The 26,138-nt window shown below is 37.5% G+C and overlaps 1 protein-coding gene across 3 annotated transcripts in view; it reads right to left on the bottom strand.

The window, feature by feature from the left end:
• The window catches only part of SUCLG2 (succinate-CoA ligase GDP-forming subunit beta), a 273,645-nt gene that overhangs the window by 106,175 nt on the left and 141,332 nt on the right, over positions 1-26,138 (bottom strand). Inside the window, exons 5-8 of one of the 3 annotated variants that reach the window (XM_061396438.1) lie at positions 23,025-23,177; positions 21,357-21,446; positions 13,666-13,762; positions 1,984-2,145 (exon numbers count right to left, since the gene is read on the bottom strand). In XM_061396438.1, coding sequence (XP_061252422.1) covers positions 1,984-2,145; positions 13,666-13,762; positions 21,357-21,446; positions 23,025-23,177 — 502 coding nt within the window. Of the gene's footprint in view, positions 1-1,983; positions 2,146-13,665; positions 13,763-21,338; positions 21,447-23,024; positions 23,178-26,138 lie in introns of all 3 variants that reach the window. The other 2 variants (XM_061396439.1, XM_061396440.1) reach the window with 2 other exon arrangements.

Here is a 26,138-nt window from a genome sequence, read left to right as displayed (position 1 = left end):
GGTCACAAAGAGTCGGACATGACTGAGCGACTTCACTTTCACTTTTCACTTTCATGCATTGGAGAAGGAAATGGCAACCCATTCCAGTGTTCTTGCCTGGAGAATCCCAGGGACGGGGGGAGCCTGTTGGGCTGCCATCTATGGGGTCGCACAGAGTCGGACACAACTGAAGCAACTTAGCAGCAGCAGCAGCAGTAAAGGGAAGAGTTTTAGGTTCTAGACAGTATAAAGTTTAAGAGATTTGGGAGAGAGGGAAAAGGCTATAAAAAGTTGCTAGAGCCCTATGAATTACATCATTTTTAATATTCTTTAAGAGATTTGAGTAAAGAACGTGATTTTTTTCCATTTTTGCTTGCTGTGAATACGCTCCTTTGAATGTGGCATCCCTCGGGGGGTTGAACCATAGGGGTTCCAACTTCAATAGGACTGAAATACTTTTTTACACTCAGTGCAACTATGCATGATTATGTGTTCTCTGGAGAAATGAAGAAAACAAATGAACAAATGACAGCATCAAAACAATATTCCTAACCACTGTTACTGTTTCAAATTAATGTAAGAAATGTTCACTAGCAACCTGATCATTAAACTAAAATACGCCAACATCCTAGAAGCTTTCTTTAAAATAAAAAAAGGAGTTTTAACATCAAAATTCTTATTTTCCAGAGCTAAGTTTTATTGATCAATTGCACTTCTTTTGCTTCCTATGCATAATTATAGGAAATTATTTTCCTTAGTTAGAAAGTCCTCCCCCCCACACACACACACAAAAGTCTCCTGAACATTATAGAAACTCTCCAGGTAAAGTACCTTTCACGTTTTCTGACTGTATTTCTCAGATAATGCCTGTGAACTGTGACTAACTAAGCCTGGGACAACTAATATAAAAATTTATATATCATCTTAAAACAATGTGAAATGTATTAATCCTACCTTTTGAGACTGCCACCTTGACCAAATCATGCATACTTCCACAGAGGCTACAAAGAATATGCGTTTAATTTGCTCTAAACACATCATTAAATCTTTCCCCTTTCTAAATGCCTACAAATATTGAGAGCATATTAGCTTATCAAGATAAGAATAATGTGAGTGATCTAGTACATGAGAGTTTTTGCTCCAATATACAGAAAGAGCTTTTGGTATCACTTGTAATTGGATGTCATTTTCTACTGTATGAACAGCAAACTACTAGATTAGGTCTGTTCAGTTCTGAATATAATGATACTGTTGGTTTAATGAGCTACAAATCTTTTTTATTTTAATTCCATTAAGATTGAGACCTCTGTTTCAAGTGCAATGAATTGATTTCACCAGAAACATAGAAGCGTATAAATCTCAGTATTATATGCTGTGGACAATAACAGAAATTGTATTGCCTCTTTAGACTCATTCTTATCTCTGTTAATAAGCCAGTATCACAAATTTAAATGACTATGATAAAATCAATTGTCTTATTAATAAGCTGACATAATGGAGTAAACATTTGATCATTTGGTTTTCACAGAACCTCAAACTTTAGTATAATGATTAAAGCATGCATTCTCTTCAACTTCCTCTAAGAAAGCAATATATTTTAAACACAAATTTCGGCAAAGGTTCTGACTTTTAGTAGTCAAAATTTAACTGAGATGCTTTAAAATACTGGTCCTGAACTGGGGTGACTGTGCTTACCAGAAGGTAATGTCTGGAGACATTTTGGATTGCCACAGCTGGTGACAATGCAGCAAAGGAAAGAGCCTGACAGCGAAGAATTATCCCACCCAAAATGTCCATAGGGCAAGAAGTGAGAAACCCGACCTGAAACCAGTGACCACAGGCCAAAATGAACTTTTGAAAGAAATTTTGGGTTTTTTTTAAGAGTTTTTGGCTACAAAAATCTAATATGTTCACTTGCAATTGGGAAATAACATTTTAGAAACCAGAGGTCTCTAAACTCTGCAAAAATTCACAAATTATTATATTGATATAATGCTTTCTTACCAAAACAGGCAATGTTCCCATCCAGTCCTATGTATTTTAGATCATATCTGGCAGCTTCATTTTCAATGGGCTCATTCTCTGATTTGTCATCCATAGCAAATATATCCTTTTGTCGGAATTCTGCGTTGTCATCAAAGTTTATCTTGGCATCAAAACAGACAACTAATAAAGAAAACACAAACATACCTAAATATCTCCTAAGGATCTATAAATTATTGGGTTGGCCAAAAAATTCATTCAAGTTTTTCTGTCAGATGTAACAGAAAGGCTCAAATGAACTTTTTGGCCAATCCAATAAGTTCTCCAGGCTGAAAAGTGCAAGAGAAATAAAATCGAATACTGTCATTTTTTCTCAAGCTTCAGACAGAAGATGCTGTTAAGGCTTTATCTTTAAAGTTTAAGGCTACAAAGACAAATACGACACGATCCCTGTTTTCAAGGGACTTACATTCTAATAAAAAGCATAATAATTTTTATCTGTTGGTTTCTATGAAATGACAATATAAGTTGCCATCACTCTTTAAAAGCTACACACTGGCATAGCTAAATATAGCTTTGATTTGAAATATTTATTACAGTTCCTATTTTTAGTAGTTAACCTTTCCTGTCAATACAAAGAGAGACTAGACAATAATGCTTAATATTGCTATCCTCCTACAGCCTTCTTCTGATGTTGCAAGATGACGTTTTTATTTAGTCACTATCCTCACTAATATGTCTAGAAGATTTGGTGGAAAGAATGCCAAGTCAGAAACATTAGATTTTTTAACTTATTTGATCCTTAACTAACTCTGTAACCTTGATAAAAATAACCTACTTTCTTGCTGGACCTCAGTTTTCTTATTTGAAAAGTAGAAAAAGACAATCCCCAGACTGCTGATAGACTTACTCTGGGGTCTGATAAAAGCATACCATGATCTTGATGTGAGCAGGACGATCTTATGCTTCTTGTGATTCAAGTTACAAAACATTAAGCGGCCAAGACTGGTCTGTAACAATGGAAGGCTGCCAGGCGTTATTAGCACCACGGTCTCCACCCACTGGTGCCAGCAGGAATCTCTAACTCTCCTACTGGAGAGGAGCCCTGGACACAGTGAAACTCACTCAGTGACAGGACTGGACCACAGATAGTTTTCCTTGACTTGTAGATCTTCCACATGTGCAATCAGGGAGCTACTGTGGTGGGGAGAGGTGGCATTCTGGTGTCTTGGATCTGATCTCTTTTATTACATCCTTTAGAGCAGAAATTATTGTCTAGGATGATACTCCATAATAATCTTTTACTTCACTTGGGATATTGACAGGCAGGGATCTATGACCATGAATTTACATATTATTCGTTCTCCACCAGCACTACTCATAGGCACCTAAGTCTTTTCAGCAAAACAATCACCTATGTGCATTTCACTGGAAAGTAATGACCATGGTTTGTTAATACCACCTGCTTCTTCTGAAAAGAAAATATCGTTATCTTGTAGCATCCTGGAGTTAAAGACCCCAGAGAGAGGGTTTTTTTTTTAAGTCTCTTTACCTCAGTAAGTGAGGATTTTGGTACAAATCTGTGCAAAACTGGCATATTAACAATGAAGAATTCTCAGCATAAATAAAAGTCCAAACCACAAAGTACTTAAAGTAGCAATGACTGACAAGGGACAATCTTATATGGAATTTAATATCTGCCTGAGTCCTTTGTCTTCCCACAAAATGTCCAACCACTTTACCCACACACTATGAATATACAGAGCGAATGAGTAATTACTTTCCAGAAATCTGAATGACAGGATTCTAGTTAGCAAAGGAACAGGCCAATGTTCTCTGCTTGCTACAGTAGCATTGTCTTAGCAATTAATGACTTGTATAACAATCAGTAGGAAAGCAATGTCACTGTTGGCTTTCCACTGGGTTTATAAACATACTTTAATTAATTTATTAGCAATTTTAGCTCCTCCATTACTCATTGTCAAGATTACTTGGAACAAATATGTTCAGAATTAATGGGCAAATGCTATGAAATTGACTTCCTAAGTGAAGAGTTTCAAATAAAAGAATTCTTGGTCAAGATCAATAAACTAGTATATCAAAATAGGTCCAGGCTGATCTTTGCTCCTTGCAAAGACTACAAGCTACTTGAGAGAGAGTATAATTAATAGGGATGTATGCAAAGCTCAGAAAGCAGTCTCAGCTAAATGTCTGCAAAGTCAGATTTTCAAGTCTCTTTTTCCTTATGGCATGTATGCCTAGTACAGAAATGAGTTCACTGTTTGAGGACCACCTTGAGAGAACTTTAGAGTTAACCAAGAACTTAAAGATAGTGACAGCGGGATGACAGGGTTATCTATAGGTAAGAAAAAGGTGTATGGGCCCTTGCCAAACATTCTCTCTCTTTAGAGAAAAGTAAACAACATAATTAGGTCAAATGTATATATGTTCAAGTGCTTTTAGAAGTTAAAAACACTACACAAACAGGAAGCAAATAAAGCAACTTAAAAGTAAAGAAAGATAACCAAAATTGAACTGCCATCATTAATACCTAAATTTTTTCTGGGGAGGGTGGTGGCAGAGGGAAAATAAGGCCTTTGAGGTACATGGAGTCTGTTAGACACATATTTGTTAAATCTGCTTAGTATTTTTAAAACGGTCCCAAACACACAAAGTGCTTTCCAGCCTAACAATCTCTGTTTATAATGTTACCTCATTTGAAGTTTTCCCTTGAACTTGACCACTTAATGTAGACTCTGGTATCAAAAACACCTGGGGAGGAATTACAACCATCGTACTTCCTAACCAGGGAGCCACTGTCTCTCTTAAGTCCAGTGGTCTTGTCAATCAAGTGGGACCAGAGCATTTTCTACTGCCTTGTGCTGCTCGAAGGGCAGGATGCATGCAAGCACTTAGCCTCACTAACAGCTGGCACTTACTAGTGACTTTTATTATTACCACTGCCATCTTCTATATGCACAGTGCTTTCTTGGGGCTTCAGAAACAGGACAGGTCCTTAGGGCCCAGGATATAGGATTCTCTTCTCTTCCTATCACTGAAAATGACCTGTACTTGTTCCTTTCCCTTATAATCCTAGACTTCAGTTCAGAGTAAATCTAAACTAATGCCTACTGGAGTTTACACATATACAGATTACCTTTTCCTACAGGAAAAATTTTAATGGTTGGCATTCCAGGCTTTGGAACTGACAGAGAAGATTTTTCTTCAAGGGCGATGTTGAAAGAGATGACTTGGTGATGCTTGAATCACACCACGCATTTGCATAAGGTCAGGGTGGTTATAGATGGGTATAAAAAAACCCAAGTGAGACTCTAAGTCAGAGGGGGTGGGTAGAGTATAGCCCTTAGACCAGCTCATTGCCTGTTTTTGTAACCACAGTTTTACTGTTATTCGGTCATAACCATTCATTTACATACCTCTCTGGTTGCTGTCCCAAAACAACAGTAGAGATGAGTGGCTGCAATAGAGACTATAATGCCACCAAACCCCCTAACATTTACTGTCACTTTACAGAAACAGGTTGCCACTCCCAGCAAAGCTCCAGTTTGCATCACATCCATATCCTACTTTAACAACTGAAAAAATAGACACAGGTATTATATATATATTAGTGAGAGAGAAACTTAGAAAAGTGCATCACAGTAAAGTGAAAACAAAAAAGTGTAACAAACAAACCAAAACCTGCAGCTTGCACAAAAGGAACAGATCAATCCCCGAACACTGATTGACACGTATATGCTAATTTCCCCCTGTAAGACCTCCTCCAAGAACACGTTCAGAACTGGTGGATTAAAAATGTATTGTTTATGTCAATAAGAGCACAATAAAATAAACTTCCTTGCTCAGACCTTGGCTTTTTCATTTAATAAGACAATACACTATGGTAAAATATATTTTTGGAGATGCTGAGCTTGGTTCAGACATTAAGATTTTCAATATCACATTAATAACACTTCAATTCTATAGAAAATTCAACTTGAACAAAGGCCATTCTATGTACAAAGTGGGTGAAAAAACACACCTATTAATATTTATAAAACAATTTTCACCATCAAAAGCACATGGTTACATGCTTGATAGATTATACAAATGAATTTTCCTTCTGAACGAATATCAAAGAAAGCTGCTGTACTTATATTCATAGAGTGTTTTTGTCGTTTTGTTTAATGGTGTGAGATCCCGTGAGCTGCTATTTCAACAACCTCAATGAACAACGTGACTGGCAGTTATTGGCCTCTGACCCTAGAGTTTTATCAGAAGAATGTGCCACAGAATTAAACAAAAGAAAAATACATTTAAGAGGGGAAGATTCACACATAAAAGAAACATAAACACAACAGGAAATAAGACTTTCATAATTAGTTTGAAAAATAACTTGTCTTCAGCAATGTACTGAATTTCATTTATGATAAATAACCATACGTGCTACAGAAATGCACTTTGCCAAGATGGCCTTAAAACGCTGATACTTCCCAATTAGTCCCACTTTCTGTTAAATGTTACTGTTTGAGGAGTTGTATACTTTTTGAGAACTTTTCTTTAGTTGCTGTGAAAGGAGAAAAATAGATACTAGGCGGGAGGGAACTTCAGAGGGAGGTAAAGAACTGAGAATGTTCTCGAAAATAGAGTTATGTATAAAGAGAGAAATACAGAGAAACACCCACCAACAACATGGGCACAGAGCAACAGGGTAGTTATTTAGGGAAATTAATCCGAAGAAAGAAAGGAATTTGATATGCCATTTAACTTTGGATCACCCAGCCTTAATTCCCATAGAATCTTGGCCAGAGAGTCTCAGTTTTAAACTGGATTTAATTTCTTTAGCTCAGTGAATGAATCTGGTCTCCAACTGATGAAAATGCCTTAAAGCAGGAATCCTTAATCTCAGGACTACTGACATATTGAGTGAGATCATTTTCTGATGAGGGAGACAGCTCTGTGCCATGTATGATGTTTAGTAGCATCCCTGGCCTCTAGAAGCAAGTAACATCACACATTCCAAGTTGTAACAAGCAAAAATGGATGCTAACTAGATTCACTGTGGTGATCATTTGGCTAAAGAGATACACACACAGATATATATCAAATCATTATGGTATATACTCGAAACTAAGATAAGGTTATATGTCAATTATATTTTAGTTAAAAAAAAAAAAAGTGTCCAGATGTTGCCAAAGAGCCCCTGGGGAACAAGATGCCCATCCTTGCCACTGAGAAACATTGTTTTAAAGATACCAAAGAAAAGTGTCTATGTGCGGCATATCTGACTGAAAGTGGGGTGAAAAGAAATAGGACATAAACTCACACAGTGTCTTACAAAATAAGTAAATGAATGAAGATAGGTAAATTTTTTTTTAAACCCTGTTTTTTACCTGGCTACAGATTTAATGAATAAAATCTGGCACTGCAATTAGACAGTAAGGAAAATAGTCCATTTCTCTCTATTTAATTGATAGCTTGCTTTCAGTTCAAGAAAACTTCAGTCATTTTCATAGGCATGTTTTGAATCAATGTCCTTTTTCCACAGAGAAACTGCCTTTTTCTGACACCATGTGATTCCAGCAGGACCCAAGTAGGACCAATCAGTATCATCTGAAAGGACTGTTAAAAGGCTGGGGAAGGAGGAGGAGGGGCACTGGGAACCATCTTCACTGACAGCTCCAGAGATGCCAGCTGACAAAGATGCAGAGTTAGAAGCAAGCAGCCATGGACAAGCAGAGAATCCCTGATTCCCTTCATTCCTTTAGCCAGTTCACTCCTAAACTTCTCTGTAACACAAGTAAAATGAGAACCCTCATCCTTAGGGGGCTTTTTAACAAAAATCAGGCTGATGCAGGTCTCTGTCACTAACAACCATTATAATCCTAACTAGCAGACACTAAACAACTACATTACAGTCAGTAGTATCAACTTAGATGTTTGAACCAGACTATTAATCACACTGGAAAAAAAATCATTCTTTGGGTGTCAGTTCAGTTCAGTTGAGTCGCTCAGTCGTTTCCAACTCTTTGTGACCCCATGAATCGTAGCACGCCAGGCCTCCGTGTCCATCACCAACTCCCAGAGTTCACTTAGACTCACATCTATCAAGTCAGTGACACCATCCAGCCATCTCATCCTCTGTCGGCCCCTTCTCCTCCTGCCCCCAATCCCTCCCAGCATCAGAGTCTTTTCCAATGAGTCAACTCTTCGCATGAGGTGGCCAAAGTACTGGAGTTTCAGCTTTAGCATCATTCCTTCCAAAGAAATTCCAGGGCTGATCTCCTTCAGAATGGACTGGTTGGATGTCCTTGCAGTCCAAGGGACTCTCAAGAGTCTTCTCCAGCACCACAATTCAAAAACATCAATTCTTCGGCGCTCAGCCTTTTTCACAGTCCAACTCTCACATCCATACATGACCACAGGAAAAACCATAGCCTTGACTAGACGGACCTTTGTTGGCAAAGTAATGTCTCTGCTTTTGAATATGCTATCTAGGTTGGTCATAACTTTCCTTCCAAGGAGTAAGCGTCTTTTAATTTCATGGCTGCAGTCACCATCTGCAGTGATTTTGGAGCCCAGAAAAGTAAAGTCTGACACTGTTTCCACTGTTTCCCTATCTATTTCCCATGAAGTGATGGGACCGGATGCCATGATCTTCGTATTCTGAATGTTGAGCTTCTTACCAAAAATTCCCCACAGGAGACTGAGCAGTATAGATATTATCTAGGCCAGTGCTATTTATTCCACTATGTACCATTCACAGGACCAGTCTCCTGGATTTTTTAAAAATATTCAACAGGTAAGACAAGAATGAAGAAGGTTTTTACAAAGGAACTATACAATAAGTAAGTTTAAAATAAAATTTTTAAAGTAAAAAGTTTGGTATAATGCCAACTTTCTTAAACTTCTAAATTAAAAGAGTAACTGTTACACAAAGTTATAATGGGAAAGGTAATATATTTTGCTTGTTGTTGAGTCGCTCAGTCATGTCCAACTCTTTGTGACCCCAAGAACTAGAGCACGTCAGGCTTCCCTGTTCTTCACCATCTCCCTGAGCTTGTTCAAACACATCCATTGAGTCGGTGATGATATCCAAGCATCTCATCTTCTGTCATCCCCTTCTACTCCTGCCTTCAATCTTTCCCAGTATCAGGGTCTTTTCCAATGAATCAGCTCTTCATATCAGGTGGCCAAGTATTGGAGCTTCAGCTTCACCGTGAGTCCTTCCAATAGATACTCAGAATTGATTTCCTTTAGGATTCACTGGCTTTATCTCATTGCAATCCAAGGGACTCTCAAGAGTCTTTTCCAACACAGTTCAAAGGCATCAATTCTTTGCCACTCAACCTTCTTTACAGCCCAGCTCTCACATCCATACATGACGACTGGAAAAACCATAGCTTTGACTAGACAGACCTGTTGCAGCAAAGTCTCTGCTTTTTAATATGCTGTCTAGGTTGGTCATAGCTTTCCTTCCAAAGAACAAGTGTCTTTTAATTTCACGGCTGCAGTCACCATCTGCAGCGTTTTGGAGCCAAACAAAATAAAGTCCATCACTGTTTCCATTGTTTCCCAATCTATTTGCCATAAAGGGATGGGAATGGGAATGCCATTATCTTAACTTTTTGATATGACCCAGTGGATGTTGGCAGTTTGATCTCTGGTTCCTCTACCTCTTCTAAACCCAGCATGTTTAATCCTCATGTGAAGGATTTTGAGCTAACCTTGCTAACATGAGAATGAGTGTAACTGTGCAGTAGTTTGAACATTCTTTGGCAGTGTCCTTCTTTGGGACTATAATCAAAACTGATCTTTTCCAGTCCTGTGGCCGTTGCTGAGTTTTCCAAATTTGCTGGCATATTGAGTGCAGCACTTTCACAGCATCATCTTTTAGGATTTGAAATAGCTCAGAAGGAATTCCATCACCTCCACTAGTTTTGTTCGTAGTGATGCTTCCTAAGACCCACTTGACTCCACATTCCAGGATGTCTGGCTCTAGGTGAATGATCACACCACTGTGGTTATCGGGGTCATGAAGATCTTTTTGCATAGTTCTTCTGTGTATTCTTGCCACCTCTTCTTAATATCTTCTGCTTCTATACCATTTCTGTCCTTCATTGTGGCCATTTTTCCATGAAATGTTCCCCTGGCATCTCTTAATTTTCTTGAAGAGATCTCTCACTCTTATGCTCAGTCACTTCAGTCATGACTGACTCTGCGGGACCCTATGGACTGCAGCCTGCCAGGCTTTTCTGTCCATGGGATTCTCCAAGGTAAGAATACTGGAATGGGTTGCCATTACCCTCCTCCAGGGAATCTTCCCAATCCAGGTATTGAACCCATGGCATTTTCTGTGTCTTCTGCATTGCAGGCAGATTCTTTACCACTGAGCCACCTGGGAAGCCCTGAAGAGATCTCTAGTCTTTCTCATTCTACTGTTTTCCTTTATTTCTTTATATTGTTTACTTAGGAAATGTTTCTTATCTCTCCTTGCTATTCTTTGGAACTCTGCATTGAGATGAATATATCTTTCCTTTCCTTTTTGCCTTTTGCTTCTCTTCTTTTCTCAGCTATTTGTAATACCTCCTCAAGCAACCATTTTGCCTTTTTGCATTTCTTTTTCTTGGGGATGGTTCTGGTCACTACCTGCTGTACAATGTTCTGAACCTCCATCCATAGTTCTTCAAGCACTCTGTCTATCAGATCTAATCCTCTGAATCTATTTCTCACTTCCACTGTATAATCATAAGGGATTTGATTTAGGTCATACCTGAACGGACTAGTGGTTTTCCCTACTTTCTTCAACTTAAGTCTGAATTTTGCAATCAGAAGTTCACAATCTAAGCCACAGTCAGCTCCCCGCCACGTTTTTGCTGACTGTATAGAGCCTCTTCAACTTTGGCTACAAAGAATATAATCAATCTGATTTTGGTATTGACCATCTGGTGATGTCCATGTGCAGAGTCATCTCTTGTTTGCTGGAAGAGGGTGTTTGCTATGCCCAGTGTGTTCTCTTGGCAAAACTGTTAGCTTTTGACCTGCTTCTTTTTGTACTCCAAGACCAAACTTGCCTGTTACTCCAGTTATCTTGACTTCCTACTTTTGCATTCCAGTCCCATAGGATGAAAAAGACATCTTTTTTTGTTAGTTCTAGGAGATCTTGTAGATTTTCACAGAACCATTCAGCTTCTTCAGCATTAGTGGTTGCTATACATTTTCCTATTATTGATCTAAAAGGAAAACTTTAAGTATTCTGATTATAAATATTGTCAATATTGCTAAAATATATATGACTGCTTTTATAGCTCCTAAATAAAGGAAAGTTTTAGGGAACTGTGACAATGATGAAGTTAATTTGTACATTTGGTCAGTAATCAATGTTTCCTAATTGGGTTTAATTTGACTACTGCCCAGAGTTATAGGCCAACACATTCATTTAATTGTGATTATAATTCAATAGCTGAACCTTTATGGTACAATGAACAAATTAACAGCTAAACTTTCCTGTTAAAAATATCATATAAGACTTATGTTTTAATGCACTGTATACATGGAATGTATTTTATGGGGATTCCTTCAAAGAAGCTCAATAATTATACTTTCTCTTAATAATTAAAAAGAAAACTTGAGATTTCATGAGGTTTTACAAACATTCTCTAGAAAAAGGTTCTCATATCCCTCTTCCCTGCTGCAAACCGTTTTGTGACTGACAGCTTCCCAAAGGGTTAAATGAAAATACCATTTTTATCCCATTCTGTGGCTCAATTCCCATTTTTTGTTACTATGAAATAACCAGGTTGCTTATGCATATTAGCTTAAAAAGCAATATATGTATGACCTTTAAGGACTTAGAGTGACCTTCCTCTCTTGGATTTAATTATCAGCCACTCAATGCGGCATGAATTTTTAACTGATACTCTCAAACTGGAGACTATTTCTAGATCACTCTGATTAAAGTAAATTAATAGCTTAAGAAGGAAAAAACAGAGAAGAAAAGAAAGCAGGTCACCATAAGTTAGTTTGGCATATCAGAATCAACATGCATATCAGACTATGAAAGACAAGGGTTTGAATCCCAGCTCCAGTATCTAGCTGCCCTTGGAGGAAACAAATTCATTTTTCAGTATTCTATAAAATGGGATAACAACTCCTAACTCTGCAGGATTATGTTAAATGATAAAAAAGAAGACACGTACATTTATCACAGCACAGGATGTATGAGATCAAGAAACAATTTTCTTACCCTCTCTCTAGAAAATACTGATTATTTTACAGTCAAAAGCAATTTTTAAAATATTTAATTATACAGGTAGTTTGCTTATAAACTACCAGCCACAAAATTTTATCTAGCAGTCACTTGTGTAAGCCATGAAATATTCATTTCAATGGCTTCTTAAACATGAGCTCTTTGCCTATCCTAATTTGAAACCTTCAAAGATATACAAACAAAAAAAAAATAAATAGATAAAAATATAAAATCTATACCTTTGCTGGACTACTTTTATACTACTTGAGAACAACTTTATTTTATGAATGGGTGGGATTAGCCTATTTTGTGTCTGAAACTGGATGCTTATTACACAATCATCAGTCACCTCACTTTGAAAACTGCCCTACAAGAGAGGTAGGTTATCATGTTTTTACTCACTGTTTTGGATTTACAAACAAAAACAAAAAATTCCCTGAGGCTTAGCCCATGTACGTGGCTAGAGCATGGCAATCCCAGGCCTCTCTAGGTTTCTCATGTCCTCATCTAGGGACATGATATTTTAGATTTTCTGACTCTGACTATATAGTCTCTGAAATATACTAGAGAAAAAGCATTGTACCATCCAACTGGTCTAAAACTTATTTATATTTGCACATAATGGGTATTTACCAGTCCAGTAGTAAATCCTTAGTTACTGGTGGCCCACAATACACTAAGTAAGAAGTAAGAAATGGGGTTGAGATATAATTTAAAAAGGCAAGGTTCCTGGAATTTACCAGTACAGTTTGGTAACACTATCCTATTCCCTTGATATTCTACCTCCGACCCTAAACATGCATATCTTTAAGCTTTTGCTCTCAAATTAATAAGACCTTACTGAATACTTGCTGTATGCAAGACAGTGCATTTGTGGTAGGTGCTGACATGTAAGAGAGTTACTGATTCACAAGTACCCAGTGAAAAGATAAAACCTTCCCCACAAAAAAGTCTCTTCCCACCTGAAGTAAAAGCTGCTAACCAAGGAGGGTGAAAGAGATCGATGATGGGGCATTAGAGATTCTACCATGATGACATAACTTCAGTAGAAGACACAATGTGAAATTATATGCAGATTTGGAGAAACTAAAAACTGAAACTAAAAAGTTCCAGTTCCATAAAAGCAGGTGTATTCATCACACCCAAGCACTGTGGCTCCTGTTCACACCTAAATCTTTACCATCAGAGCAACAAGGAGGGACCTGAAAACTATGGGATGATGGTAGATGGATGTTTCTAAATAAAATAAGAAATAACTTCCCGTGAGGCTTGGCATTTGACTACAAATTCAAGTGCTAATATGTTCAACTGCATCATGGGAGCATTTGAAACTATGGCAGGAATTAAATTACTGAAAGAATTAATGCAAGGCTGCTCTATAGTCTTTTGTTTAGTTTATAGTTTGCATAAATAATTACATTCATTCATTTTTTCTCTCTCTCTTTTTCTCTTACCTTGTCCTTCTGGAGTTTCACCAAAGGGATTCACTTCCACCTGAGTAGCATCAATTTTCAGGAAGAGATTGTACAGCTTCTTAATTTGATCTGCAGCCTAAATGTGATCAAGTGAAATGAAATTTCATAAAAGTAGAAAAAAATTATTTTGCTACATTAATGAAATCTTAAAAATAACAAGCTATTTTCAGTTAGGTTTTCTGAAGGGAAAAAAAGAGAAGCATAACTATTTTAATTTCTACTGCTATTCATTAGAAGGAATTGTTCAACTGTCCTCCAGACAGTAGAAAAGATCATCATCAAAAAACAAAATATTTTCAATATGCCCAAAAAATGTTGTGAATCTTTTTGAAAATTATCATGTCCCTATTAGCTGAGCTACACTGCAATATGAGCTACAATTACTAATACAAACAAACTCCATTTAAGTAAAAGGTAAACATGATTTTGAGAGTTTTTAACGACGAGTTTTTCCTTATTATGCTGGAATAAACTGTTATCATATTCATCAATCCAAACCTATAATCTGTGAAACAACAGTTACTGAGTATCTATTGGAAATGGTTACAAAACAAGAAGATGGAAGACCTAAACAGTACACTTAAAGAATAGCACAATTCAAACTGAAAACAGTTTGTCCCAAAGGCATAAGCCACAAAGAACCAGAATATTCAACAGTTTCCCTGGTGTTGTACCCTAACTTCATTTTTCTCACTCTGCTTGAAATTCACTCGCTCATTCATTCTTTTCAACCAACATTTATTAATTGCTCATGTCACAGCAGGCTGGCACTATGTGATCTGAGGCTAGGGGGAGGATCACAAATGAGGTGTGACAGCACCCAGGAAAGCTCGCACCTGCAGTAAACACAGCCTGTTCACCGTTAACACAGCAAAGTGAGACTGTGTAATGTGCAATCAAGGCTGAATGTTGGGGTTTAGTCTTATTCTTAGCTCCAACTTATTTCCCAGCCATGCTTTCCCCATTTCCACATTTTTTTTTTCATGGTTCCCATCCTGCATTATTTGCCCTCAGATTTCTTTTCAGTTTTTCCCCATCTCTACTCTATTTATCAGGGGAGCTGACACTTGTACGCTGGGTTTTCAAGGCTCCTGGGCCGGCTGGCTTCAGTTCAGCCAATGCGAAGCAGCAGTGGGAGACAGGAGCTGGGAAGAAGGAAAAAGAGAGGATATTTTCACTCCTCTCTTTCTGCATCCTCTCACTTTAATTCCCATCAGGGTCCCAATTTCTGTATCTCAAAGTCCAGTGACACTACCACCTCACTTTGCTCCTTGAGCACATAGGTGGCAACCACTTTCTGTTGCTGTTTAGCTTTCTGTGTTGCCTCTCTGTTCACTCTGAAACTTCTCAATTCTCATAGCACCTACTTAACTGATTACCTAGAATAAAGTCCCACTGTGGTCAATACTGGGGTTTCCCAGGTGGCACTAGTGGTAAAGAATCTGCCTGCCAATGCAGGCACCCCACTCCAGTACTCTTGCCTGGAAAATCCTATGGATGGAGGAGCTTGGTAGGCTGCAGTCCATGGGGTCGTGAAGAGTTGGACACGACTGAGCAACTTCACTTTCACTTTTCACTTTCATGCATTGGAGAAGGAAATGACAACCCACTCCAGCGTTCTTGCCTGGAGAATCCCAGGGATGGGGGAGCCTGGTGGGCTGCCGTCCATTGGGTCGCACAGAGTTGGACATGACTGAAGTGACTTAGCAGCAGCAGCAGCCAATGCAGAAGACATAGAGACGAGGGTTCAATCCCTAGGTTGGGAAGACCCCCTAGAGGAGGGCATGGCTACCCACTCCAGAATTCTCGCCTGGAGAATTCCTTGGACAGAGGAGCATGCTGGGTTACAGTCCATAGGGTCACAAAGAGTCAGACACAATTGAAGCAATTTAGCACACATACACATGGTAAACACTAGGAGTGATTTCTCTATTCTGGTATTAACTAAAGAACTCTTGGAAATGTAAGTAATTCATTTTACCTTATTTTGTTTGATGTATATGTGCGAAGTTTCTTAAATCCTAATTTGAAAGCCAGTGGATATAACCATATATATAATGAGTTACACTGAATATTTATAATATTAATTTTTTGTGGCTAGATAGTACACGTACATAATACAAAATCCCCAAGGTACACAAGGTTCTCCCTCAGAATCTTCACCAGACTCCCCAGCTACAGAGCCCCCTATCTGTCCTCCTGCAGCAGCCACTTTATTGGTTCATTAAAGGATACAGCTATACAAATACAAGTGTACACATTTTTCCATTCATCTTTTTAAAAAAACAAACTTGGTTCCACACTTTGTTTCTTTACCGATAGATTTCAGAGAGCCTTCAGCAGCAAAACAGAGACAACAATCTTGTAAATGACCACATAATATCTTTTTGTACGGATGTATCATAATTCATTTAACCTGTCTCCTAAATAATGGCCATTTGGTTTCCAGCAGCTTGACATTACTTCAAATGCTGCCTTATCTGTGTGTGTATCTATATCTATCTATCTATCTATATCCTTATATCCTACAGTGATTAAATATCTATAGGATATATTCTCTGAAGTGGGGAACAAGGGGTGGGCATTTTACATAATACAAGAATATCTTAAATTGTTTTTGTTATCTTAAATTGCAGCTTTCACTAATGTCCCCTCCCAAAAACCAGCATTATAGAGATTTTTATTTTTTTAACTCACAACCATCAGCTATTTGGTTATCTCATTTATGGTTTTAATTTGAATCACTCTAATTATGAATAGACCTGAGTATTCTATGAGAGTGAAACATCTGTATTTCCTTTGCTGTGAACTCTACATAGGAAAAATCCACATATTTTTGGTGTTTCTCATATTAATGTATAGGAGGCATTTTTACATGAAGGAATTTAGCTCTTTATGTCATAGAAATAGCAATGTTTTTGTCCTTTAACATTTGTTTTTTGCCCATGTTTTTGTTAGTTCTGCCACATGAAGTCTAATAATATTAATAATAATGTCACTTTTTTCTTTTTCAGCTTCTGGCTTTGTGCCAGACTAGGAAAAGGTTGGTCCCAACCTAACAATTCTATCATTATTTTTTCAAAAACTTAAGATTTCCTTTATTTAATGTTTACTTTTTTTTTGGGGGGGGGGAGTGCAATCCAAGTGGATTTTATTTGAATTACAGTGTAAAGCAGGTAAGCGACTCACTGTTGAAACTTTTTTACATTTTTAGAGATTTCCTAGGTTATCAAACAAATGTGCAATGTGAGCTGCATGACAAAAGCATGATGTCTATTCTGGACACCATAGCATCACTATACCTACAAAGCCTCTGCACACAGTCAATACGGATAAACAATGGTAGAAGTAATCATTAATGTAATAATATGGAGAGACTTCATAATAGAAATAAATTCTGAGTGCATACAAGTATAAGATCTTATCCTAGCTACTTCAAAAAGTTTTCGTTTTTGTTTTTAAGTACACATAACATAAATTTCAAGTTTTCCCTGGTGGCTGAGTGGTAAAGAACTTGCCTGCCAATATAGGAGACATGGGTTTGATCCCTGGGTCGACCCCTGGAGAGGAGAATGGTTACCCACTCTAGTATTCTTGTCTGGAGAATTCCATGATCAGAGGAGCGGGCTATGGTCCACAGGGTCACAAAGAGTCAGACATGACTGACTAAGCGCACACACACAGACAACTTCACTTAGCACAATGTTCTCAAGACTCAACCACAATGCAGCATGTGTCAGGACCTCCCTCTTTTTCAAGGCCAATCTTCCATTGTATGTATATACTATATTCCGTTTATCCATTTACTTGTCTATGAACACCACGCTAGCTTCAAAACTTATAAAGCCTGTATTAACCTCGCTTAGCATGAAGCCTGAATTTTCTCATGCTGCTGCCACTGTAGTTATACATTAACACAGCCCTTGGGGGGCAGCCATTATTACAACTGTTTATTATTGTGCAAAGGTGACTATAAACATTTTTTGAAGCAAGACTAAATCTGCGCTGTAAGATCTGCAAGGGGTAAACGTTATAAAATCTGTGTTGTAATACCCACAAGGGAGAACCAGCCTGGCTTGCAGGCAGAACGTGCCTTATTCCAGAGGCTATACACCAAATGACTATAAAGGCCATCCAGGCAAAACCTGTCAGTCTGCCCAGGTGTAATAGCAGGAAATGGCAGGGCCTATGGCAAGCTGAGGTTGGCTCTTCTACTTTCTAAATGTGTTCAAATTTAAAACACAGATTAAACACCAGTCAAAGGAAACATTCTGCTAGTTAACGTGCTGTGAGCCAGTTTGTTACTGCCACTTATTTCCTCAGGAACCATGCTGTTCAAATATTTATTTTTTGCCACAATTAATGTTATTTCAAGGTTATATGCTAAGCAATTAAAAAATTAAGCCTAAAATCAAACATCCTTGGAGCCATGCACATGAAACTCTGACAAATTTACCAATGTCTTCAAAAATGTTTTAACAGGTTAAAATAAAATTGGAAAAACCTTCTATTGCATCCCAGGAACTAATACTTGCACTATTCAAATATGGTTCTTAAAGCTAACCAGAGATATAAACCATACCTAGAAGGGTTAGTGAACTGGTATTAACTTGGCTGATCAGATATTTTCATCAGTTTAAATACTGGAGGCACATGCTGACAACTCATGGAGCCTATGTTTTTAGAAATGAATAGTACAGATGATAATTAAGACATCCTTGAGGAATTTGTGGATTTTAGTCATATTCAGTTTTCTCATGGCTTTAGTTTTTTCAGCCAATTCTTGCTGAAATATATTTTCACCGGGAACATGTGTTTTGTAGGTTTTTATGCAAGGTGATGTTTATTTTTGGTTAAATCTAATATTAATACATCATATTTTAGAGACATCAGGCATGAGTCACAGGAAAGATATCAATTTTACAAGAGAATCATTTTATATATTGTTCATCCATGAGTGAGGCACTTCCAAAGGACCAAACCACATCCTAGCTGAAAATTAAGTAACTTTCAAAGTCACACTGAATCGAGGGGGCTTTAAGATACCACTTGTTTATCAGAAGATCACCAATGGTTGATCATTTAAATAAATGTTTTCTCCCCTCAGGCACCCCCTGTGCTCAACGCGCACTGCCCACTCATGTGTGGAGGAAGCACTGTAAGACAGAGACACCCGAATCTATAGCACCCGTTTACCCTGTGCTCCCGTGCCATGCATTTCATGTTCTGCTGCTCAAAATACAAATGGATGTCCCCAGATGAACAAATTCTGACACAACTGCAGCTGAGATCACCGTCTCTCCTACCCCCTCTCCCACCCCACCGTTTTCACTCCTTCACATCCCCTCTTCCTGTGTTCACTGTCAGCAGGCGGACCACTGCCCTGTGAGCCCCTGGGGAACAATTCTGCTCTTATCATCTCTGTTCAACAGGGTTCACCAAATGAGCTTGGTTCAACCTGCTGAGGAAATGAAGATTTAAAGTCTTTCATATAATTGGCAATGATAATACAAAAAACATGAATTAAAAGACTTCTTTACCTTCCTAGATACATAAAATCAAAAATATAATGACAATATAGCTACCACCAATCCCTGAGAACTTGCAGGTTCATTTTCCTTTCATAGATAACTCACTTAAAACCTGGATTATTTAAGGTACTCAAGAAACATGATTCAGTCATTTAAGAGCTATATAAATAACTGTTAATTGTCTCTTACATTATGTTTGGGGTGGGGGGAGGAACTTGTGATGTGCATAATACTGTTATTGCCTTCTCTAGAACTTTCACATATTATTTACCTCTTGAGCTTTCAAACCACATGGTGAGTAGATTTTACTCACTCCAAATTTATTCTCTTGCCACTTACAACTACTCATTCCTGACTCCCCAGGAATTTCTTACAATTAGACACCTCAGATGTGTTATTTCACTTATTCATGCATATGATAGATATTTCTTGGACATCTAATATATTTGCCAAACACTTTGTTGGCAACACAGTAGTGAACAAGACCAACCAAGTCCCTGCCGTGATGTAGATGAAGATCCAGCAAACGAGACTGCAAATGTCCAAGAGAAACACAGATGTGCAAGGGACAGAGGATATAAACAAAGTTACAGGGCATATTCTGGAGCTGAGTGTAGGATGGTATGGTTAGAACACAGCGACTATAGCTCTCTGTGACCACCACCAATACATAAGAAGTTACTTAATAAATGTCAAATGATCAGTTAATATAGTCTGTAGCTAATATACTTCATGGCCTCATTCTCAGAAAGTGAAACCATGAAACCAGCCCTTACCCATGAATCCTCCAGTATCTCTCTTTCAGCAGGTCACTAACCTGGCATTTCTTCACCAGTCTCGAAATGACGACTAATTCCTCTAACTGTCCGCTGAATCCTGGCTCTATCTCCTCCTGGGGCTTAGTCCCAGATGATCCTATTTCCCACTACTGTGTTGAACCTTCTGCTTTCCACTGGAGGTTTTCCTCCAATCTTCAAATAAGTGCCGTCCTCTCTTAATTTAAACAAATATATTTTAAAGTCTTCTTGTGCTTCACCTTTCCATAACTTGCCTTCGTGTTACCCTTAAGCTTTTAAAGTTAGACTCAATCAAAAGAAAAGGTAAAGACAGAAAATAAAGAGTGTGCCATTGACTGTTTTACTGGAGGTATGCTGCCCAACTAAATTAAGGGAAACTACAAGAATCCCAGAGCCCTAGGACAGCACACAAACACAGACACACAATGAAGGGTTATTAAGGTGGCTTCTCTTAGTAACAGAGGAGGAAAACAACAGCCAGTAAGTTTTTCTGATTTAATTATGAGACAAGCAAGCATGCCTGCATAGACATAAAATCAGGCTCCATTGGCAGGACCAAGGGCAGCGCAGGACTGTGATGCTCAAGACAGACTCTCTCCCTTAATAGCTCAGAGAACAATTTGCCTATCTTTGAAACCAAGGGATACAATTACTAAATTGGCATAATTCAAGCTGTTTTCAGTCAAGTATCACCTCTGTGTAATTAGTATTCCTCTCAAATGCCCATTAGCTAGAAAAGAACAGCAACTAATTAGGTAATGTATATTATTATTAATAATAAGAAGTGACCTTTCTGGAGTACTGAATATGCATTTTCACACATCAGGTTACTCAATCCTCATAAAAACCCTCTTAGTTAGGATTTCATCACCCCCATTTTACAGACTATGAAAGTGATGTTCAGATGGTCTGAATCACACATGTACTGGGTAGCAGTACAGGATTCAAACTCAGTTTGCCTAACTCTACAGCCTGTGATTCTAACCAGTATATCACATCTTATAATTGATGTACTGGAGATGCACTGCTATAGAAAAAACAAACTAACATACATAACAAGCTGTATGTGTCTGCAGGCAACACATTCTTATTACACATGTACACACCTATATATATATATATATATATATATGTATATATGTATATAAACACATGTGTCATAAACATTCTCTTTGCAACACCAGGGAAGTATTTTTTCACCATAAACAACTGCAGGAAAAAAAGAGAATAACAATAAATCGCCTTATTTCCTGATAATCACAAACATTAGACACAGTTAGCCAAAGTTCCCAAATCTTTTCTGGAACATGTTAGACAAACCAACCTCCAATTGCTCAAGTACCTGGTTTTTCAAAGGCCCAAGGAAGCCTAGATTTTCCGCCATCCGCTGAGCTTGGCTGTCCTTTATCCCTTCAATAATGTCAATTTGCTCCTAGTAAAAATGAATCAGATGAACAAAATTCAGACTATCAAATGAAAAGATTTACAACCTCAAAAGAAAATGCTTAGTATTTATGTGCAAATGAGTAATTAAAAGCGTGGCACCTTTCCAGAGATCTCTGAGTTGGGCCACCACAGCTGCCTATGGGGTATATTTTAATTAGCACACCATCTATAAAACAGCCTTTTCAAAACTATATAATTCTTCAGGGTGGCATGCTGACAAGATGATCGGATGCCAGTTTTCACTTTTAATTACTATACAGATGGCAGTGACGAATATTTAGTCAGTTAATTTTTATGACATGTTTTTGGAAGGCTTCCAAAATAAGTTTTTCCTGCCTAATATTGCTGTTAAGTTCAGAGTTTGTCTTATATAGGTTAAATATTACCTTGTGATTTAAATACTCTGTTGATGATGGTAATTTTTAATAATACCTAAGCTCTACAAAGGGCTATTCCCTCCACGATAGTGAGTGTTGTTTAGATATATTATTTCATGTACTCTCTTAACAAATGTAATGACTTGTTTTAAAAATGTTAGTTTCAAAAAAAAAAAAAAAAAGTAGGTGTTATTGGTAAGCCGGCAAGTATAGTCTCAATTTAACTTCCAAAATAGTTAACTTAAATATGCAACACTGGTGAAAATATTTTAAAACCAATCTTCAAAGTATTATTACCTTATAAATGAAGAGTTTCAAGAAATAAAATTCTCTCTTTTTAGAAGGAAAAAAAATCAGTTTCTAAAAGAAATAATAAAGGTTTTTACTAGAAATTTTTTGTATGATTTTTTTGACACTAAGAACTCGGAATTAAAAGCTAGGGTTATAGTTCCAAAGACCTTAGGATTTTCTTCTTATAGCTGAGGTAGGTTGAGAAGCACTTTGCATATATTATCTAATTTAATCTTCACAATTCTATAGGGAGGGAATATCCCCATTTTCATTTACTGATTCAAAAAACTGAGAAACTTATTGGCTAGTTAGGATTTGACCCCAGGTCTCTTTGACTAGAAACTAATCTTAACATCTTTAAAAAAAAAAAGGACAACCCCAACAACAAGAACAAACAACACACACAAGATTTAAAGGATAAACAAACAGAATCTGGGCCTTAGAAAAATTCTACTTTGCACTGTGCTAAGTCGCTTTATTACCAGTACTGAAAGACATCAAGGCAGTTTCTAGTTCACATCTGATTTCTAGGAGACAATTTCTGGGTCATATTTATAAATGAGGTAGAGTTAACCAAAAGGAAATGGAAATTTCACATTCCTCTGCCATTGGTTAATTCTTGCGGCAAGTTGGATGGAAAGAAACTAGAGAGGAAGAAAAGGCTAGAAGGAGGAAAGAATGAAGGGAAAAGAAGGGCACAGAAAAGATCTTGAAAAGCACGTATTTTGATCTACCCAACCTTTTCTTACTGGACATCCAGTATGAAAAAGGACTCAATATCTTCATGCCTTAAATCCCAGAAACAGTACACCAGGCTCAGAAATCAGGCTCACATTCAGTCTTTAACAGCATGTACAGAAACAATAAACAGAACATAGTCAGGAATCTAAACATACCTTAAAAATAAGTTCTGGATTCAAAGCTGCCACCTCTTCAATGTCAACGCCCCCCTGAGGGCTGCCCACAAGCACAGGGCCATTGCAGGACCGGTCCATCAGAATGGCCAAGTAGGTTTCCCTGGAAATGTCCAGGGCTTCAGCAACCATCACCTACCACATTAGCAGGAAAGTCAATTAAGTCAGCATCGAGCTGATTTCCACTTGGAAATCTATACAAACTTGCTACACAAATCAAACAGCTTTATTTTCAGGCTCTTTAAACCCAGGGAGATTTGAGAGTTCTGCTCTCATGGTGCACAGTGCCCATTTTCACCTCCTTAATTGATCCTGTTAACTTTTCAAGTGACAGGTATTCAGTTTGCCTCAAGGAACCTTCCCACTTTAATCTTCCTTTTCTTCTTCAGAAACCCTGACACTTGAGAAAAACTCCAGGGAAGCAGATGTTGTTTTAATTTGAGGCATTAGCAGTACATATATATTACTACACTGATTCTTCTCAGATTGCACTGGTGGGAAACCAAGTTTGCTTGCCAAAGAAGGGTTCTTTTTATGGTGTGTCTGATGCTTCCTATGTTTGGATACTTCTGTCTCTTGGATCACTGTATTTTTATTTCAATTTATACTTTCTCTTAAATTACAAACATAATATTTGCTTGTTCGAAAATAAATGCTGACGATACTAAAAGTATATAGAGGGGACAGTGAAAGCAGTCCCCTCCTGCACATACATACCCCTTGGGCCCCAGCAGAACCTTTGTGATGATCAGAAAAAAAAACATCCCTTTCTCTATGAGGATGTAGTCACATTCCAGGGCCATGACTGGGCAGGAGGGAAACTGGACAGATGGGTTTCCTTCTCCACGCATGCTCCAGCCAGGTCCTTTTTACTCTGCACAACCTTAACAAAGGCACAAAGCAGCCCTGCCAGGAAAATCCACTACTAATTTTTACCTCTTCCCTATGCATTACCAACATGGAATCATCTTGCACATGGATAAATATTACGCATGCTTGAATGCTTTTCTTCCTTCTTGTTTGCTATCTTAATACTATAACTTAGATTGTACAAGGTCTTCTCTCTTCATTGTGACTACATAATACTTATATGTCAATATTTATTTGATCTTGTCCTGGCTGACAGACATTTATGTAGACTTGTGTTTCTAAAAATGCTACCTCAGTGATTCTTTCTGTATGTGTAGCTTTGCTCCATTGTTTTAGTATCCCCCTGGTCAAGGGATATAAAGATAAAATGGCTAGGTTTTACAATAGATTCTTCATATTTAAAATTTTGATAAGTACATCAAATTTCCTTGGAGAGAGATGCTAGACCAACTTACACTACCAACAAAAATAGTAAAAAATGTCTTGGATGCTTCTTAAAAGAAAATAAGAACATCTATAAAGAATCAGCACTAGAAGTAAAAATAATAAAATCACATACACTGCTTTTCCTAAAAAGGAATTCAGTAATATGTTTCACCAAAAATGATATTGATTAAATAATAATAGAGTTTAGCTCCCTAGAAGCCACAAAAGCACTAAGTTTTAAGTCACATGAAGTGGGATAAATATATGATGACCTAGAAAGCTATAATGTAATGAATACAATTAACTCCTTCTTTTCACACCTCTATAGAATTTATGACTGGTTAAAAATAGAGTACCTTAGAAGGGGCTTCATAGTGATTTTTCTATCATAAATGGTAGCTCATGAGTTTGTAAGAAATATTTCTTGGCACATGGTGTTAGGATTTTCATAGAGCAATTTTTATTTCAAGCTCACTTTCTAATACACAGCTATTCTAGTGAACCAGATTTAACAACTTTCAGTAGTTACTGTAACAAAAACACAGTGTTATAAGTTTTAGGATAAGTGTCATTCAAGTGTCCTATTCTTAATTTTCTCAAGTGTTGACAGATGTGCTCTGTATTCTATCAAATTTCTATTTGTAAAGACCAGCTGCTGTCTCAAACAGCTCTTCCTTGGTAGAAATAGCCCATCACTCTTTAAGAAAACATTCCCAAGAAAATGATGATTTTCAATAGATAATTCATGGACTTTTATATACAAACAAATTTTCTGACATTGAGATGCCTTTTATATGACCCAGGATGTTGAAATCCTTTAGGAATTGTGACAGAGAGAACTTAAATGGACTCTGTGAACTCTCATGTCATGAGAAGCTCAGTTCAACACATTTCAACCATCTTTATCTGTGATGGATAGAAACTGTATCAACACAGCCTTTCCGTGGAGTCTTTCAGTATGGAGAATCTTTTTAATGTACTTTACTCTTGAACAATGAATCTGTTTTTCATGTTTCTTACTGTCTGTTCATTTGGTTTCATTTTTTATATATCATGCTATTCAGACTACAGTATGTGGATGAGAGCCGGTACACAAACTATTTGTAACAGAACAACAATTAGATAAGATTAACAGGGTACTCAGTTACTCTCTGCGGAACAGGAACCATTACTGATAGTGAGCCATGGAGCATGTGTGTAGTAGCACTGCCTCACGTCCCCTATTACTATCCCAAGGAAAACACTACAAACACAGATTTAGGAAAAAAAAACCCAACGTGAACAGATGTATGTAATGTGCTTAAATAGCTTCTTAAACAAACTAAGACCTAAAGTGTCTATCATCTGGGGACTTCTGATTGATGTCCAAGATTCTATAAATTACAAATGCATGGAGAAGGAAATGGCAACCCACTCCAATATTCTTGCCTGGGAAATCCCACAGACAGAGGAGCCTGTTGGGCTTAGTTCACGATGTCGCAAGAGCTGGACACAACTGAGAGACTAAACCTACACTGCTGGTCAGAATGTAAAATGGCACAGTAACTTTGGAAGACATTTTGATGGTTCCAGGAAAACTTAAGCATAGAATTACCGTTTAACCCAGGAACTTCACCCCCAAAGCTCTACTCAGGAAGAATGAAAACACAAATGAATGTTCACACAAAAATGCATACACAAAAGTTCATGCTTGCTCAAAAGTGGTAACAATACAATTAATTGTTCATCAACTGATGAATGAATAAACCAAATGTGTTATAGTCATACAAAGCTGTATTATTCAACCATAAAAATGTATGA

Source organism: Bos javanicus, chromosome 22, assembly GCF_032452875.1.
Source record: "Bos javanicus breed banteng chromosome 22, ARS-OSU_banteng_1.0, whole genome shotgun sequence".
Taxonomy (NCBI): Eukaryota; Metazoa; Chordata; class Mammalia; order Artiodactyla; family Bovidae; genus Bos; species Bos javanicus.
The sequence above is the reverse complement of the archived record's forward strand: the minus strand, read 5'-3'. Positions and strand labels throughout refer to the sequence as shown.